General features: G+C 36.6%; 2 protein-coding genes across 5 annotated transcripts; both read right to left on the reverse strand.

Moving 5' to 3' along the window:
- Positions 1 to 393: 393 nt before the first annotated feature.
- On the reverse strand, positions 394 to 4,901 carry mrpl48 (mitochondrial ribosomal protein L48). 3 transcript variants are annotated; one of them, XM_030162494.1, is made up of 8 exons: positions 4,749 to 4,901; positions 3,250 to 3,302; positions 3,007 to 3,038; positions 2,726 to 2,814; positions 2,448 to 2,617; positions 1,690 to 1,792; positions 1,504 to 1,593; positions 394 to 664 (listed from the first exon to the last, which is right to left on the reverse strand). In XM_030162494.1, exons 1-8 carry the CDS (start codon positions 4,767 to 4,769, stop codon positions 578 to 580), a joined length of 645 nt encoding a protein of 214 aa, XP_030018354.1. In that variant the 5' UTR covers positions 4,770 to 4,901; the 3' UTR covers positions 394 to 577. The 3 variants fall into 3 exon arrangements, with proteins under 3 accessions (XP_030018354.1, XP_030018353.1, XP_030018352.1); XM_030162493.1 differs by having other exon boundaries at positions 2,726 to 2,811; positions 3,250 to 3,308; XM_030162492.1 differs by having other exon boundaries at positions 3,250 to 3,308.
- A 319-nt stretch (positions 4,902 to 5,220) lies between these two features.
- Positions 5,221 to 17,891, reverse strand: LOC115438711 (E3 ubiquitin/ISG15 ligase TRIM25). 2 transcript variants are annotated; one of them, XM_030162491.1, is made up of 9 exons: positions 17,530 to 17,891; positions 16,391 to 16,493; positions 15,560 to 16,258; positions 14,120 to 14,228; positions 11,643 to 11,738; positions 9,288 to 9,521; positions 7,135 to 7,157; positions 6,896 to 7,044; positions 5,221 to 6,745 (listed from the first exon to the last, which is right to left on the reverse strand). In XM_030162491.1, exons 3-9 carry the CDS (start codon positions 16,210 to 16,212, stop codon positions 6,456 to 6,458), a joined length of 1,554 nt encoding a protein of 517 aa, XP_030018351.1. In that variant the 5' UTR covers positions 16,213 to 16,258; positions 16,391 to 16,493; positions 17,530 to 17,891; the 3' UTR covers positions 5,221 to 6,455. The 2 variants fall into 2 exon arrangements, with proteins under 2 accessions (XP_030018351.1, XP_030018350.1); XM_030162490.1 differs by lacking the exon at positions 16,391 to 16,493.
- Between the last annotated feature and the right edge of the window lie 1,124 nt (positions 17,892 to 19,015).

The raw sequence follows: 19,015 nt of genomic DNA on the forward strand, positions 1-19,015 counted from the left end.
ATGTCAAAAAATATGTTCTCAAAGTTTTCATTGACTGTGAGTGTATATAAAACCTATTAATTCAATTCAGTTTTATTTAGAGCCCAATATCACAACGAAGTCACCTTACAGAAATTGATGGATTAAAAAAAAAAAGTTTTGTGACTGTGCAGAAAAGTTTTGTGAATGCAGAAAGCATTTTGTCAAAGCACGTACATGTACAATGTTATCTGGCCTCATCTTGACACCATAGGTGTGTAACTATGATGAGCCAACACAATGGATGGACATTTTTCCTTGTGTGTGTATAGATACACACCTAAATCCAATATCCTGTATTGTGTCACTTCAGATGCTTTGCTTTATTTACCTCTTAAGGCAGAATTCAAAAATAACAAAAACTCAGAGCAAAAATCAGGGTTGGAAAAAGATTTTATTTTTGAGACATCACAAAATAATGTCAATGTGTACAGCCGCAAATGGTGGTAATCTTTAACAGTATCAGTTAGGAATAAATAAAAAAAAAAAAAAAGACAATCTCTGGCTACGGAAGAGTCGTGTCTGTTTTATAGAAATTGTTGTTAGTGTAACTTCACTGTCACATATCCTTTTGATTCATCTGAGCCATCAGCCCCTCCAGCTCCGGACGAGCCTTGAACCGTGCATGGTAATCAGCTTCCGTGTGCTGTGGAAAACAAGGACACATTAAAGGAATGTCAAAAGAACCTGGTTAAGGTTTTAGAAATCCACCCGTTTTATTCAAGTTATAATATGCGCACGTCTTTTTTTTTCTCCTTGGAAAAATTTTGATTCCTTTTGTTTACATCATCTTCTGGGTGATTTTGATATCGTAGCCACAAGTACCTGTGTGTGTGTGTGTGTGTCATAATGTAATCAGGGTTCGTACACATTTTTTCAAGGTCAAATTCAAGTACTTTTCAGGCACTTTATCACTGGGGTAAAACACATAGCTACAGGAATACATATACTCATGATTATTTTTTAACTTTTTATCACAATGCTGTACATTGAATTATGCTATAAACATCTAATTTTATGTTTCATAATGACAAAAAGTTTAGAAATTGAAGAACACAAAGTTTTATCCAAAAAAAAGGGAAGCCACTTGGCAGTCTTCTGGCACACACGCACTGAGCTAAAGAAGATGAAAATGTACTTGGAGTCGACCTGAGAGCACCTGCTAATTTTCTGTTTTATCCCATTCTACGAAGAGGAGGCAAGGGGTATTGTTTTTGGTTCTGTTTGTTTCTTTAACACTTAAGTAGCCAAACTATTGGTTGAATTAATTCCAAATTGGGTTTATAGATTGTCAGTGACCCACAATAGATGTGATTATATTTTGGGAAAAGTAGGTCAAACTTCAAAATTTTATTAATTTTGCCCCCCCCCAATTTACTTATAATGGCTGAAATATCTATGCTGACATCAGCACACGCATAGACACGATGATATCACTTGGATCAATGCCAAAATAATAGCCAAGCCGTCCTCATGCTCACTCACCTCTTTTACAGAAAGTTGAACTCCCTCAGGTTGATTCTTCAGAAGAATGTCGATGAAAACGGGGCTCAGTGAAGCATTTAAACTGCTCAACTAGGCAAACAAATACATAAGGCCATAAGGAATTTTCAAGAAAAACTAACAATAATATGCAGTGGCAATAGAGAAGTAACATAAGCTGACTTTTACCTGCACAATACGTTCGTGGGTCTTAAGGACGGCATCAACGTACATCTTGGTGCCTTGCTCTGGCATTAACATGACCTCTGTGCTTTTGGTTGGCAAAGCATAGCTGCATGTGAAGCAGAGTCACCAGAGATTTTCTTAGTAGAATTAACATTTTGAATCATGTTGAATAATTAGTTTGAATAATCTTATCGGAGGTGAGCCTGTTTACGTCCACACTAATACTCCGATCATTATCTGATTTCTGGAGTTATCAGTGATCAAGTTAACCATATAATCTGATCTGTTTTATCAGATAACAGCAGTAATCGGATTATAATAAATTGCATTCACACACATGGATTTCTCCCCAATACTTTGATCTCTTCCTGTATGTATACAGGTTAATCTGATTTATTTCATTCTTTTATGTCTGCACATGTGTAAACACAACTAAAATCATAGAAAACAGAAGTTACGTAGTCAAATGTGAGCGGAAGACAATAACAAGAAGTTTGAGTCTACCATCTTAACATACGTATGTACTCCGAAAAAAAAATCCAAAAATGGACTGGAGCCTCTAAACCAGAGTTTATTTAAGTGCATGTAAATGTGTTAGATCTGATTATCACTATTATCTGATTACTCCTAGTTACTGTCATGGAAACAGGCTCAATGATTTGGGAAAGCACACAAGCCACAGTCCACAATTTTCCAAACTCTTTAGAACATAAAAAGCGCTATAGCAACAGCAATGAAAATGTCTCCCTAAACATCCTCACCTTTCTGACACTTTGATGCCAAACCGGTTGCAGAGGTTGTGGATGTACTGGGAGTAATGCTCCACCACCGTCATGTCATAACCTGACACTTTCACATTCAGAGTCCCATACGCTGTATTTGTAGCTGCCACGATCTGCTTCATTTGATGCTTGTCTTTCTTCTTCTTTGCCTACAAAAAAAACCCCAAAAAATATTTTAATTACCTTTTAATTTTCATTGTGATTGGATGATACCTGATTTAATGGATGTAACAAATTAAATGAAGTCTCAGTCTTACCACTTCTTTGGGTAAAAAATGTTTCCACTTTCCAATCCCATGAGTAGGCATGGATTTGTATTGTCTTGTGGTTATGGCAGCAGTTCCTCATGAAGGAACAAATATCCAATCAAATACAGATACTTGTACATGGAATTTATGAATATTTCACACAACCAGGTATGCACAGAAAAACAGGAAAAGGTAGCCTTGTAAGTTTGTGACATTTTCCTTGTCCTGTTTTGCTTTCATACAGTTTAACCGAAATTCTATTTCACTCATACTAAACTTGGAACACTTACCCCATGTAAGATGCTCCATCAATAGTGTAGCCCTTTGAGATGAAACAGTTGACAAACACAGTATTAGAAATGAAAGACTTCATCATGTAGGCTCTAATCAAATCAATATTTCCATTTTTTTTCAAGCACACACCTCAATATGGCCATTATATTTATTGTATAGCAGCAAATAAAGTTAATAGTGAATAAACACCAAATATTGCACCTTTACAATTAAAAATAAACTAGATTTATGGGACTTACCGGCATAATGAAACTGCTTGATTCAGAAATAATGGCTGTTGTATTAAAGATGCCTGCAACTGAATGAAAAGGATGATGTAAGTTTCTCAAAACTTAACATCTAACAGTAATCAACCTATTAGTTGGTTTACAAGGAATGATATCAACACCTGTCATGATTGTAACAAAGCATACATAATAAGAAATGACTGACATGACAAACTGGAGAGATTTTTTTATATTCTGTGCACATCCAAGCTGAGTAATTATGATAAGTCTCTTCATTCACTGTGAGATTCCTGCTACAACAGTACATAAAGCTCTTAACCCTTTACTGAGTACTGCTTTAGAAAGTTATTCATATGTGTCTTAACCCTTGTGTCCTCCCAAATTTACTCTGGCTACCTGCGTGGCAAAAGTGTACACACACAAAAAAAAACTGCTATAACAGAACCAAAGCATTAAAGGAGAAGACTTCGATGCAAATGAAAAAGAGGACAGCAAGCAGTGGTGCTGCATATATAAAGAATTTTATGCATCAGTCTACAATGGGAAAATGGTTGAATCTGGTGGAATACAATAAACAAATCAAATATCACTACTTTTCTTCAAAATGAAATGTTGACATTAGAGAATGAATGGTTACATAGTGTAATGACAGTTAGATTAAGAAATGTGTTATAATGGGAGTCAGTGGGGCATTTTTGTCCACGAGGGTAACAAGAGGGAGTATTTGACATTACAGAAAAAATACGAATGCAATCAAATTAATTTTGTTGCTAATCTTTGACACATCCAAGACCCTAATCACCACCATCCCCCTACTATTTATTGTATAGAAAATATTACATTTTTTAGGGTTTTTCTTGTAATAAATCATTCAGAATTCAAATAATTAAACTGGCATTTAAAGGGTTACAATACTGAAAACTGTTGAATGCTTGGTAGTTTTGAGAGGGCTGAAGTTGTTAAAGACATTTATGAAAAAAAGGAGTTTATAAAAAAAAATTTATGCATGTACATTTTTACCACGAAGATAACAAAAGGATGCCAAATGCATCAACAGCGTATAAAACACATAAGACACCTGATTTTAAAAATATATAACCAAAAAGAAAAGTTCTTGCCTAATTTCATGCCACAAGCTGTGACATAACCAAAATGATCAGCAAATGAAAAAAAAAATGTACAAAAATGCCTGAGGAGGACCTAACAGTAAAATTATAAACTTCAACAAACTCCACACACACGACACATAGTTTACTCCATTATCGTCTTCATCCACCAACTGACTGGCAAGAAGACAGTTCATTTAGAGATTAAGAAAAAAAAAAAAACACTACGACTTGCTTCGCGTTATATTCTTAAAAATATATTTAAAAAAAAATACCAGGCTGCATCTCAGAAACAAATGTTTGCATTTTTACTAGTTATGGACATTATTCGTCACATAAAATCGCAGCTGTGACCTCTGTTGAAGACACACAAATCTGTCGTCCATAAACCACAAATAAACATACCTTTCGAAGAACTGGATTCATGACTTGCTGTATTTGTTCCTATTTATAAGATAAATTCATTCCGTGTTCTGCTAAATATTAAATTCAGTTAATAAGCTAAACGTACAGGCTAAACAGATATCCCAACATGCTGACACCGGAAGTACTCACGGAAACTAGTCCGTCTGAGTTGGTGTCCGTCTTCTCAAGGCTTCAAACAAAGTTTCCGGAACAGTGATCACACCGTAATTCCTGCTGCTCTGAGCTAAAAATACAGCTACAAACAAGCAATAAAATGGAAAAATAGTACTATAAATAAGCTAACCACAGAGGTATTTCTTTTTTCTTTGGTAGCAGATTTTTATCTTAGAAAAAGACAGGACAAATTATTCTATAATTTTGCAAAAGCTTACAAGTTATTTATAGGTACCTGTGTATTTTCAATCAGTCACAACTTCATTTAATAAAGAAAAATAAGACAGACAAAAAACAATCTGCATTTCACCAGGCTTTATTTGTTAGTCTTTTTTGTTTGGCCCCTCACAAAATCACTCTTATGATATCAAAATGAACCTTTAACATTCAAATATTTTAGGCCCAACATAGTATTTTGTAGTAAAGTGCAAAATTTCCCATCACCTAAAAGTGACATTGTAAGAATAATGTATGAACAGTGCATAGGAATATTAGAGATTTTTTAAAACAATGCAGTAAATGCTTTTAAAGCACAACGATGCAAAGCAAATGTATTCTATAGACTATGTAAACTGTTATTGACACAGATGAGTCTTTTTCTAACATCATGCCAAGCAACACAAACACACAGGACCCATGCACACATTCAACACACACCCTTACTCTTTGGCTTGCAATGTATAAATCTACCATGAGGAAACAATCCAATGCACACAGGAGCCATTCACATTCAATGTCTCTTGCCTGTGTGTTTGCATTTACATCATATATATAGTCAGTATAACTTGTTGGCTTTTTATGGTAAGGGAAAACTGGAAAACTCAAGAAATTAAAATATTTTCTTATCTAGCTTGAAACTTTAAAGAAATTCTTAAGTTTTGTTTGTGAATGAGTACCATTGTTGATCATTTGAACAACTGTAAAAGACCTCTCTAAAAGGAAAAAAGAAATTCCTGCAACAAGCACAGTTTTCCTAAACAAACTGAAGAAGTAAGATACAACTATGAAAGATTTACTGGCCTTAACCACAACGTTATGAAAACAAACGAGATTAATTGATTAATCAGATTGTTTTAAGTAAAGTAAAGAAAATTGCTTTGCTACTGATTCTCAAGTACCGCGCATCAGGTATCTCAGAGATCCCAAATTCAGCCTGAGTCCTTCCAGAACATTCGGTAATTATACATTCATATTCGTGTGTATACAGCAAATGTCTTTGAACATAAAGCACATTTGTCAAGGTTGAGTAGTATGCACCACAGATTCACATTAGCAGCGTCTCAGTGCACCGTTTGTTTTGAACCCAGCCGAATCAAAGCTCCGTTATTGTCTGGCATGAAGGTTTGAGGCAAAACGTGGCGGCTGCTTAAGATTTTTAAATGTACTTGGGACATTCAAAGAGAAGGTGGGTTAAGACGTCACAACAGAAGTCAAAACCTTCACATCTGTTGCATCCAACTACTGTCAAGGAGTAAAGTTCTTCAACAGGTGTTCAGAAAAAAAAAAAAAAGAAAAAAGGAGGATGAATCTTGCTTAGACCCCTCTCTCTTCCTCATCTTCCTCTTCCCCATCCTCATCCTCCTCTTCTTCTTCCTCTTCCTCCTCTTCCTCCCCTGGGCTGTAAAGATCATCAGCCAGGTCACTCTGGTCATGTCCTTCCTCATCTTCCTCGTCCTCCTCATCTTCCTCTTCCTCCCCCTCGCTCCTCATTTCCTCCTCACTGCTGTCATCGAAGTAGTCATCGTCATCATCATCTTCCTCCTCCACGGCCTCTTCCTCGTGGTCCTCCTGGTCCTCTTCCTCCTCAAGATCGGAAAGATGACCTGTGGGAAGGACAGAACCTTTAAAACTCTGATTTTTATCTCTAATCCAAACACGGCAGCAAACAAATATGATGCAACTTGTCAGGCTCAGCAACATAAACACTGTGTAATCTTGTGCACTGATTGAAAAACAAAAGTAAAATTTCTTACAGAGGGAATTAATGGCCGCTGTAATGTGACAGGGCAGCTCCTCATCAAGAAACTTTCTCATTTCGTCTTCCATCATTACTCCTAAAACTTCTGTCTCCATGTCAACATATTCTGGGTAGAACAGGGTTTTTCTCAGTTGTTTACGACACCTGAAAACACAAACCAGTGGATGTGGTTATTTTGGAGTGAATACTTTTATTTATCTGGACACATTTTGATAGTTTTGAAACAATGCTTACTGTTTTCCTGTTGTCCTGTATGCCTAGAAAGAAGGACAAGAAAAAAACATTTTAACAAAAAGTGGAAAACGCTAAAAATTTATAACAAAGCACTTTGTTTCTAATGAACTGAAGACACAGAAAACTTTAAATCCTGTTGACCATTTTTGTTTGCAGTTGAGGAGGAAGTACAGATCTTTTACATTCTGATCTTTTATTAGTGCAAGCATATCAGTGTAAGCATATCAGAATCATCAGCATATAGCTATATTATTAAAGGTAAAAAAAAATTCTGTATTCATAATCCTGCCTAGTATCAAAGTATTTGCATCTAATATAGTTAAAGAAACAAAGCTAAAAGTGCAGAATGGCTCATTTCATACTTTTTCGTTTATATATATATATATATATATATATATATATATATATATATATATATATATATATATATATATATATATACATATATATATATACAGGGTGGGGAAGCAAAATTTACAATATTTTGAGGCAGGGATTGAAAGATAGTGTATGACCAATTAGTTTATTGAAAGTCATGAGAATTTTTTTGCCACTAGAAAATTTACATAATAGAAAATGTTTTTATTCTGTGTCCTCCTTCTTTCTCAATAACTGCCTTCACACGCTTCCTGAAACTTGCGCAAGTGTTCCTCAAATATTCGGGTGACAACTTCTCCCATTCTTCTTTAACAGTATCTTCCAGACTTTCTCGTAATAGTTTTGCTCATAGTCATTCTCTTCTTTACATTATAAACAGTCTTTATGGACATTCCAACTATTTTTGAAATCTCCTTTGGTATGACGAGTGCATTCAGCAAATCACACACTCTTTGACGTTTGCTTTCCTGATTACTCATATGGGCAAAAGTTTCTGAAAAGGTATGGATAATAGTGTTAGGTATGATTATGACATCAATATATGTTTGGTTTCAAAACAATTGACGTAGTGCCTGCTGAGAAAAAAACAACTAAATGTTAATTGTAAATTTTGCTTCCCCACCCTGTATATGTGTGTGTGTGTGTATATATATATATATATATATATATATATATATATATATATATATATATATATATATATATATATATCTCATAGGCAGGTTACAGTCCAAATGTATTGACATTTTTTTTTTTACCTCATCCTGGTTTTAAAGTTGACTTTAGATGTTGCATTTCCCATAACTTCCTGATCTACTGATTAACGACAAGGTTATGAGAAGCACTTCCTTCTCTGCCCTGCACTGAACTGTTGTAGATCATTTATTACCACAACTCTTCCCTAATTTGTTCAAACTTCAGCTTTTGTTTCTGCAGTTCTTCCTACATGGTAATATTTCATTGCTGTTTTCTACCTAACATGGCATTTCTGTTTCTGTCTTCTATTACGTGACCATTGTATTTTTCTCATCACCTCTATTACATTTCTTTGCATTTCCAACCTTTCTACTTCTTCCATGTGTGAACATGTGATATTTTGGTTCTGCACAAACTGAAAATGTAAATAAATACAGCTGGATGAAAATTACTATATCATCTATTGAATAGCCTAATAAATTTCAATGTAATAATTAATTTGTTGCCTTTCATTTTATATTAATGATCTGACATCAAAAATAAAAACAGACTTCAGAGTACTGTGAAGGTGTGCAGCAGAACCGCAGGCATGACCTGAAATGATCTTACACGTCAGCATAAGGTCAGAACCTTGAATAAGGCCCGGTCGGTTCTGAATGGCCCCACCCTCTGTGGTCGGAGTTCATGCTGCTTCAGTCTGGGCACAGATACTCCCTACCACGTAGCAGACCAATAGACATAAGAACTCTTACTCCTGCTGTTATCAGGTTCCTAAATAATGTGTGACTGGTGTGTTTTTTCTATTGTATTGTATCTGACATTTGTTTTTGATGTATGTACTGCTGACTGTATAATAATTTGGCCCTCAGAGATAACAAAGTGCCTTGAACCTTGACTATGCGTGGCCAGTGGAGTAATGAATACAATAATTGCCTCCAGAGTTTGGTGGAGTAAAATTAAAAAGGCTAAGTTTAGGTGTTTCAGTTTTGTGTAAAATTACCTAGTTACATTTCACCACTGTTTCTTGGTTTACTAGTTGGTAAGCATGAGCTTAAAAACTGCTGAATGGTGAATCTCACCTCAATGAAGCGAAAAGGGTCGTTCTCCTGCATTAAGCTTTCAATGCCACAGCGGACCTCCTGGAGACGGGCCTGGTCCTGGCAGATCCTGGAGATGTTCTTCTGAATTGCCGGCCCGTTGGTTTCACAGTGAGTGCGACTACATTCTCTCATCCTTACAATGAAGTGGAGTACTTTGGCCTTTATCTCCTCACCCAGTCTAGTCAAGCATTGCTCCGAGTCGTCCATGAACTTCTACATGAGAACCACAATGGGGGGGGGGGTTAATTATTGCATTGATTTCACCAAGAAATACACATTAGGTCAGAAAAGACCAATGTAGCCATCTGTGCCCATAAACACAAAACAGAAGCATTTCATTTCCCAGATGTAATCATTGTCAGTACATTGTCATGTGTTCATAAGCAAATATTCATGTCTTTGCAAGCATTATGACATAATACACTGCATACAATAAATTTATGTTTATGGTATGAAGTTTCTTTTCTTTGTTATTCTTAAAACTTAAACAATTCTGAATGATAGCTCTGTCATCAAAACTACACAGCTTTTATAGTCGGAAACACTGAAAGAGAGGCACATTCAGAGGAAAAAGGTTCTTTGTTAATGACATACAGTCATGGACTATTGGCACCCCTGAAATTCTTCCAGATAAAAGAACATTTCCCCCTTCAATTATTGGAGTTACAAATGTTTATGGTATACACACTTTTGTTTACTTTGTGAAGCTGAATTTGAAATAATTTGATAGAAAACTCCAAAAATGGACTGGACAGAATTATTGGCACCCTTTTAAAACTGTGGGTTAATCCTTTTATTTCAAGCATATGATGCTTGTTTAAACTCCCCATGGCAAGCCACAGGTGTTTGCAATATGGACATCACACCTGAAGCAGGTTAGAATGTATAAAAACACTCAACCTTTGTGTTGTGAGCTTGTGTATGTGACACCAAGCATGGAGAAGAGAAACAATAGCCGAGAATTGTCTGAGGACTTAAGAAGCAAACTTGTGGAGAAATACGAACAATCTCAAGGTTACAAGACCATCTCCAGAGATCCTGAAGTCCCTTTGTCTACTGTCCATAACATAATCAAGAAATTTAAAACCCATGGAACTGTGGCTAGTCTCTGTGGACGAGGATGGAAGAGTGAAATTGATGAAAGAATGCAACGCAGGATTGTTTGAATGGTGGATAAACAGCCTCATTCAATTTCCAGACAAATCCAGGCTGTGCTGGAGCTCAGGGTCCAGAGGTATCAGCTCGGACAATACGTCGTCAGCTGAACAAGATGAAGCGGTATGGCAGAAGACCAAGAAGAACCCCACAGCTGACACAAACACAAAAGGGCCAGACTGGACTTGCAAAAATTTATCTGAGCAAGCCTCAATCCTTCTGGGAGAATGTTTTGTGGACAGATGAGACTAAGGTAGAGCTTTTTTCCAAAGCATGTCATTCTACTGTCTAGAGAAAAAGGAATGAGGCCTACAAAAAAAAAGAGCACAGTACCTACAGTCAAACATGGTGGCAGTTCAAATATGTTTTGAGGTTGTTTTGCTGCCTCTGGCATTGGGTACCTTGACTGTGTGCAAGGAATCATGAAATCTGGAGACTATCAGAAGATTTTGGGTCGCAATGTAGGGCCTAGTGTCAGAAAGCTGGGCCTGCGTCATGGGTGTTCCAGCAGGACAATGACCCAAGATATATCACAAAAACCACCAAAAAAAATGGCTGAAGACAAAGCGCTGGAGAGTTCTGAATTGGCCAGCAATGAGTCCAGATCTAAATCCCATTAAACACCCATGGAGAGATCTCAAAATTGCTGTTGCAAGAAGACACCCATCAAATCTGAGACCTGGAGCAGTTTGCAAAAGAAGAATGGTCCAAAATTCCAGTTGAAAGTTATAGGAAGCTTGTTCTTGATTATACGAAGCGATTGATATCAGTTACTCTTTCCAAAGGGTGTGCAACCAAATATTAAATTGAGGGTGCCATCAATTTTATCCAGCCCATTTTTTGAGTTTTGTGTAAAATTATGTTAAATTTGGCTTTTTTCCTCTGTTTTTTTGTCTTGTTCTAATGCACATAAAAGAACTAAACATGTAAATACCAAAGATATTTGTAACTGCAATAATTTCTAGAAGAAATGGTGTATTTCTGGAAAAATTCCAGGGGTGCAAATACTTTCGTCCATGACTGTACAGTATATTCAAGATAAGTCATGTCATTCAAGACAAATAACCAAAAATAGCAAGCAAAGCAAAAGTAAAACAAACAACAAAATATATCACAGTGGTCTTAGTTTTCGACATTTTAACATGGATATGCTGTGCATTTAAATATTTAATGTCTCACCTTATTTTGTCTCTCCTTCACTTTTTGCTCTTGGAGTTTTTTTTCTGTCATGCTGTATTTCCTTTCAACCCTGTAAAGGTGTTTGTCCAATGCACCCTGACAATGTAAAATGAGAGAAAGTTAGAGCTCAGAGTTACTAGACTAGTTTTTATATACTTTAAATACTCAACAACACCAAGTTACTATGATATAGCCAATCTTTTGATTTGACCTCTAAAATGATTACTGCATAAACTAGACATACACCCATAAACATAGACATAAATCCTGTCATATGTTTTTTGAATCCTCCTAAGAAAATAGAAGATGTACTTCAGTACTGTCCAAAAGTCTTAGGTAGACTTTAGCTTTGTTATTTTTGCAGGGTTGTAATGGGCGTGTGTCTCTCTAACGAAATATGTGCACAGTTTTAAAACAGACACGCACAAACAAACAAAAATCTGAACTGAACAGCCTCTGCAGGTCAGTTCCAGCTATACAAATATTACTATGAAGGTTAAGAAATGTACGTGTGGTAATGCATTTCAGAAAAAAATCGGAATATTGTAGAAGCCATATGGTATTATCTGGAAAAGGAGAAAAGACCATGAAAGTCTCTGGAACATTCTGAAGGTGTGTAATAAAACACAAGATTATTTAACAAAACATCCAGACAGTTGACCCAAAAGAGTTGAAGATTCGCTGAATCCAAATGGAGGTCCCACTAATACTGCATTTACCTGCAGAAGCTGTTTAGTTCTGATGGGGTGTGTGTGTGTGTTTCCATACTGTGCCCACATTCCCTGCATATTTCTTTTTAGAAATGAAGACACACACCCATTACAACCCTATAAAAACAGCAAAGCTAAAGGCTGCCAAACACTTGCATAGTACAGCATATAAAACTCTCAAAATTATCACAAATTATTTCCAAACCCACAGAACAGTGTTTATTTAGCCAAAGAACAAGGTATTGTAGCAAAGTACTCTTGGTTTAGGTATGGGTTTGAGGACGCTAAGGCACTATTTACTATCTACCATGTAACACATCAACCTGCATATATTTTTCCAGTCCTGTCATTCACCCATGTTTATGCCCAGTGTTGACAGACTCTTGCTGGACAAGTGTCTGAATAAAGAGTCATTTTTAAGTTATTGCTCACTGTCAATTACATGTCTTTATTTTATTGTCCAGTAACTTAAGGGATTAATCAATATTTTGAACTAAAACGCTGATTCAAAGTAAAAATAGAGAAATCTGCAATGTATTATTGCATTTCAATTCTCTATATAATCAACAGATAAGTCTACCACCTGTTTCTAGACGTTAATATTACAGACTTTAAAAATCAGGGTTCCTACAGGTTTCTATAAGTTAAATTTAAGACTTTTTAAGACTACTTAGAACAGAATTTAATGCCCATTTTACAATGTATTTCACAGCAATAATGGTAAAAATTTGCGACTCCTAGAATTTAGGGAGATGTAGTTATTTACTCCAATGCCTTGATTCCCATGATTCTGAGTTTTGAGAATTGATTTCTTGCACAGGGTGCAACAAACTTCAAACAAGTTCCCCTTTGCTCCTGTCAACCAGATCAAGAATGATCTATGATAAATTAGCACTCCCTCATGCTTACTTTTTGCATGTGAGCCGTCCCTTAAAGTTTCCAAAGTCAGCTTTCTTAGGCGACGCGTGCATGACTAACAGCCACATGTGCGTTGGGTTGAATGTTCTCTGATCATTTGTCACCAGGGGCTGCAAAGTTAGCGATAACTGGTTCTTTATTTCAATATAAATTGTTGGGTTGGAACAGGTGGAACTGAGTAGACTAACAAGTTTATAGCAACATAATTTAACATCTACCACATCAAATTAGATACCTTTTTAAGACTTTGAGGTGTTAAATGAAGATTTCTAAATTGAAGTCTTTTAAGACTTTTTAAGACCCTGCAGGAATAATCTATGACATAAAAAGCGGCATCTTTGCAATATCTGTATCTGTATAACTCACCACAGTGTGTAAACATTACAAAAACAAAACATGAACCCTTCTGTAGTGCATTACATGTAAGGAAGATCACAGTTCAGATCAACACATGCATTGTGAGTGTGATGAATAGCGACCTTTAGACCCCAATCACCCTGCCTTATTTCTAAGTCCATCTCACTGCCAAGTTACATAGTGTAAGAACGGTTGGAGACCTTTGATAGCTCTTTGAACTGTACTAGAAGCCTCTCATTCTTTTCTGAGAAATAGAAACACAGGAAGTGGATTTCAGTCTCGTATGGAAAAAACACAAAGCCATGTGACTCTTTCGCTCATTCACACATATCCATACCAACTAAAGCAACACAGTATTCATTCATCTGATTTCTAGACTTGTCACAGGGCTTTATGTGAGTCAAACAATGCAAACACAATGTAGCAGGCTACAAAAGATGACACTAAAGGCACTGGCCTGGTCAGTGTGTGGATCTGTCATCAAGAGTGTACCTTTAGATCCTTCATTGTGTTTTTCAGAGTCTTGATTGTGTGTCCTGAGTGGCCTCCTTCAATGGTGCAGGCATTGCAGACGCACACTTTGTCATCCATGCAGTAGTATCTGGTCAAATGGATATATTAAATTAAAACAACTTACACACAAACCATAGAAATGTCAGATTAAATATCATACTCACAAAAATTAGAACTACTACTGTATGAGAGAAAATATAGAGGAAAAGAACTATGATATGTGCTTAAGACCATGTGGTGATTAGAGCTCAGAAAAAGCATGTTTTTCTACCCAAACTGAAATAAGTTAATAATAAAACAATTTAACCTAAACAGTTACAAAATATTTTCTGTTAAAAGCATTCATAAATTACTGTAAATACTTTTGAAACACTTCAGTACTGATCAATCTCATTCAACAAAATTACACTCAAATATTAGATTCATTTAAAAAAAAAAAAAAAAAATCCACAAAATGAGATGGTGACAGACAAACATGGTCACAATACAAATATAAAGGAGCAACAGGCTGTAAGCTTTTTAATTAGAATGTTTTTCATGTATGATTCCTTACATTAATGATTCTTATTAATGAGAATAAAAAGAATGCTTTATGAACAAATCTATAATTTTTGCCAAAGGTCTTATAAACAGAAATTAAAGGAGGGAAAACAGAAGAGTGATTTGATTTTTAAAATCCACGAACAAAAATGTATCTTTTTTTTGTTTTCCTGGTCAGAAACAACAGATTTACAAAAGGACATTTTCCTTCTCAGTTTTCAAACAACATTAGCATCATATCAGTAATCAAGTGCTACTATTGTCACCATGTCTCTCTTCTCATCGTCTTGATGTTGAGAGACACAGCGGCAACTGCTTTTCTTATTCTTATTTCTACTTTTTTAATGTGAATAGCAATTGATAAAAGCTCAAACAAATACTTTATAGACATTATATCTGTTATTTCAGAAAAACAATCATGAGCTCACCTCAAAAACTGTAGTTCATGTTTTAGTGCTTTTGAGCATTATTTTGACTAATTTGCAAGAAAAATCTGGCAACACATTTATAGCCAAAAGTCTATTCATAAACATATCAGCATTTCATGAAATTTGTGGAAAGACTTTGAATGAGGGGTTTTTAGATCCTCCAGTAAGAGTATGTAACATTACATAATTATGGACCATTATTACTACCATATCTGTGTACAAAAATGTGGAAGAGCAAGCGCAAATAATAATAAATCAATAAGGTCAAAATAGCACTGGAACAGGAGATCACCTACCACCATTAGATTTGGGAAAAGTCATTTAAGTTGGTTTTGATCTTCTCCGCATTCATTTGACAATAATTTAGTTCAGCTAGTATCCAAAATGGCTTGGGAACCGGGCCAAAGACTTATAACTTTAGGAAAAAGTCTATGCACTGCTTCATTCATACCTGTAAATCTCATCATGATCTGGGCACTTCCTCTTCCAGAAGTCATTCATCGGTTCTGTCAGCAGATGCTCACGAAACGCTGGCAGTTCAAGATGTGGCTTTACATGTTCCTGGCACATTGATACCTCACACTTTAGGCACGTCTTGACTGCAAACATTGACGCAGCAGCAGTAGAAGACACAGAGGCAGCCCCTGCTGCTTCCTGTTTGTCACCTCCTTCCTGAGAAACACTTGCACCTGGTCCATCAGCACTGGCACCTAAAGACTCGGCAGCAACTGAAGGGCAGTAGTCACATGGAACAGCAGCAAAAACAGTCCTAGTTTGCTGTGCAGCCAGAGAAGATGCCAGTTTTTCCCTGGATTTTAAAGCTATAGCAGCTGCAGTGGTAGCTCTGCGCCGGTGACGGTAGTCATCTGCAATGTTGGCTAGTTTGAAGTTTTTCTGAAAGTTAGTCCCACACCGGTGGCTATCACGGCACTCTGGGCAACGGAACCGACCTCGGTCTGCTTGTCGCTTCAGCCGATCAAGGCAGGTCTTACAGAAGTTGTGGCCACAAGGAAGCAGGTGTGGGTCACGATATAAGTCCAGGCACACTGGGCAGGTGAGCTCCTCCTGTAGGACGCTGGACTGCTCCGACATCGCCGAGGCCATGTCAGTATTCAGGATGTGGGGCTATAGAGCCAGATGAACTACAGATCTGAGGTGTGTGACAAAAAAGTAATGAGAACTGTGAGAATGAGAAATAAATGTGAAAGAAGTTAGATAGGAGATGCGATGATAACACGTGATGATGGGCAGAAAGAGATGAAGGGCAATAAATAGAGACTACCAAGCAATAACTCGAGACACTGGGAGGCAGGAAATGGTGGGGGAGAGGGAATGGAAGCTGTAGGTTTCTAATGTATAACTTGTTCCCATCAAGTCACAGTAACCTTAAAGAAAAAAAACAAGAAATGTTACTAGGATTGCTTATCAAGTCAACATTAGAGATTATTAAATTACTAAATAAGATTTTTTAGCAGTTTCAACATTCAACATGGTACAATCTTCAGAAACCATCTGCTTCAGAGATATAATACAAATATATTTACAAACCTCACACTAATCTAAAAGCCGAAAGTATTTTAACATGCAGTGTTTTTAAGCAGTTCAAAGACAAACATTCCTTTGGACTCGTGCTCATTTTCCATTACTTCAAAGAATTTCACATTTTCACCTGGCACAGCATCTTGTAAACTATAAGAGAGTACTTTTTGACTTTTTTTTTTTTTTCTTGGTGACTTGGTTGTTGTAGACCTTGGTTGGATAAAGAATCCAGCCACTCAAAACTAGACAATACATTTATATTATTTGTGGTCTTGCATTTAGACCCATTCTAATCTGTTCCATTCTATAAAATAATGTATGTGCACATGTTTGAAATGGATGAATTTCTTTCATGAATCTCATGGAGTTCATGTTCTATCAAAAATCCTCCCTAAATTGATCATAAACTTTCACTCTCCTGATCATATCTGATTACTCCCCAATATGTATGAGTCCAAAATGAGGAAAATCAATTTAAGCCCTTCAAAGATACATTAGCAGTTTTTCACTCTCATTGCATGCAAGCACACAGGTAATCAAAAGCTTTATGTACTATGATCTCAAGATAACCTGAAAATCTGGCAGCCTACTGTTTACATACGAAATGCTTTAAAGAATTGGCAGTTGTTTCCATTCCTCCACCTGTCACCCTTAGATTTAATAGGATCGGCCTACCAGGTTTCATAGCGGGTTTCCACATAATTAAAACCATATGTTATTTTCATTTAACGTTAAGAGATCAAGCCTCACAACCTTTAACAAGCTAGCTTAAGTTGCCTCCCTGTTAGCTACACTAATCTTCCATTGGCTGTATATCCTGGGCAGTATTGAGCTAACTATCGCAAAAATACAGCAAACAGACAGCGAGTAAACGCGACTTACCATAACAATGTTGGTTTTTATAGTATGTCCATATCACAAAACTGTACAGTGATTCCCAGAGGTGTAGAGTCAGACTTTATCACGCACGACGAGGCTAACGTCAAATCAAACCCCTTAATGCACCTGTTCTGCTGCTGCTGCTAATGTTAACGTTCACGACCGGTTAGCTCGTGTTTTTCGTTTCTGTAGTCTCCGTAAACGGTCCAACAGTGTGGGTTGGGACTCCGAGAAAATATTCCAATGATGGGGCGTTTAGGTTTTCATCTAGAGTTTTCGGCGTTTGACAAAAGGTCGAGTCGACACACACCTGAGCAAACAGACAGGCGGACGGCTCGGCTAACTGAAACTGGGTAGCAGGGTGATGCGGGGAAAATGCTGCTTTCAATGGCCCTCGGAAATTGAGGCTTCACTTCATCTCCACTTTACTCAACGCATTCTGATAGGAAAACCATGTTTACTGGAGTTAATATTAACAGTGAGGGAGCAAGAATTGACTCTAAAAGACACATAATCTTATTTTCATTGTACTATTTAAGAAATAATTTGTCTTTGAATCGGATTAACTGATTTAAATTTATTTTTAGCGAAGTAAAATTAGATTATACTTCATAGATAAATACGAGCTACTTTATAAAACTACAGAAACCTAAATAAGTGTAGATAATTTAAGATATTTCGAGATTCCTAACTTATTCCTGATTAGATATAGGCTACTTGACGACACACGGAACATATAATATATATTATCTAATATTTCCGAAAGCATTGAAAGCAACAAACATCAGTGCACCATCTAGCTGACTTATCAAATACTACTACTACTGCTATTACTACTACTGTATCATAATGATATAGAAAATCACAAAAAAAAAAAAAAAAAAATGTGTAAGTTTAATTGTATTGTAACTGCATACATGAAAATCCATCATGTTGAATTGTTATAAACATATTACATTACATTACCAAGATATACACACACTGATGTAACAGACATATAACGAGCAACTCATTGAGATCTACAAAAGCATTTGACCTTTGTCTGTGTTCACACACACACACACACACACACACACACACACACACTTGTGGCTTAAAATAAAATGTAACAAAAAGTAAAACGAAACACAACTGAACTGACCAGGGACCTCCTCCCTCACTGTCACCTGTCCGGATAGTTCTCCTCACCCTCACCTGAGTAGATGGACCTCCTCACCCTCACCTGTCTTGGATGGTCCTCCTCACCCACACCTGACCAGATGGACCCCTCATGTGCCCCCACCTTACTGCATCCTTACAGACTGGAACTACATCAGCAAATGGTTGTCCATCAGTCCTGGTTACACCTACAGCCTGTCCGTCCATGAGACTGGATCTCTCCTTCCCTGTGGATGTCCCTGAGGTTTCTCTTTCCCCACTGGGTTTTTGGAGTTTTACTTGCCAAGAACAAAGGTCTAGGGATGGGGGATGCCTGGGACATTAATCCATT

This window comes from Sphaeramia orbicularis, chromosome 18 (genome assembly GCF_902148855.1).
Source record: "Sphaeramia orbicularis chromosome 18, fSphaOr1.1, whole genome shotgun sequence".
Taxonomy (NCBI): domain Eukaryota; kingdom Metazoa; phylum Chordata; class Actinopteri; order Kurtiformes; family Apogonidae; genus Sphaeramia; species Sphaeramia orbicularis.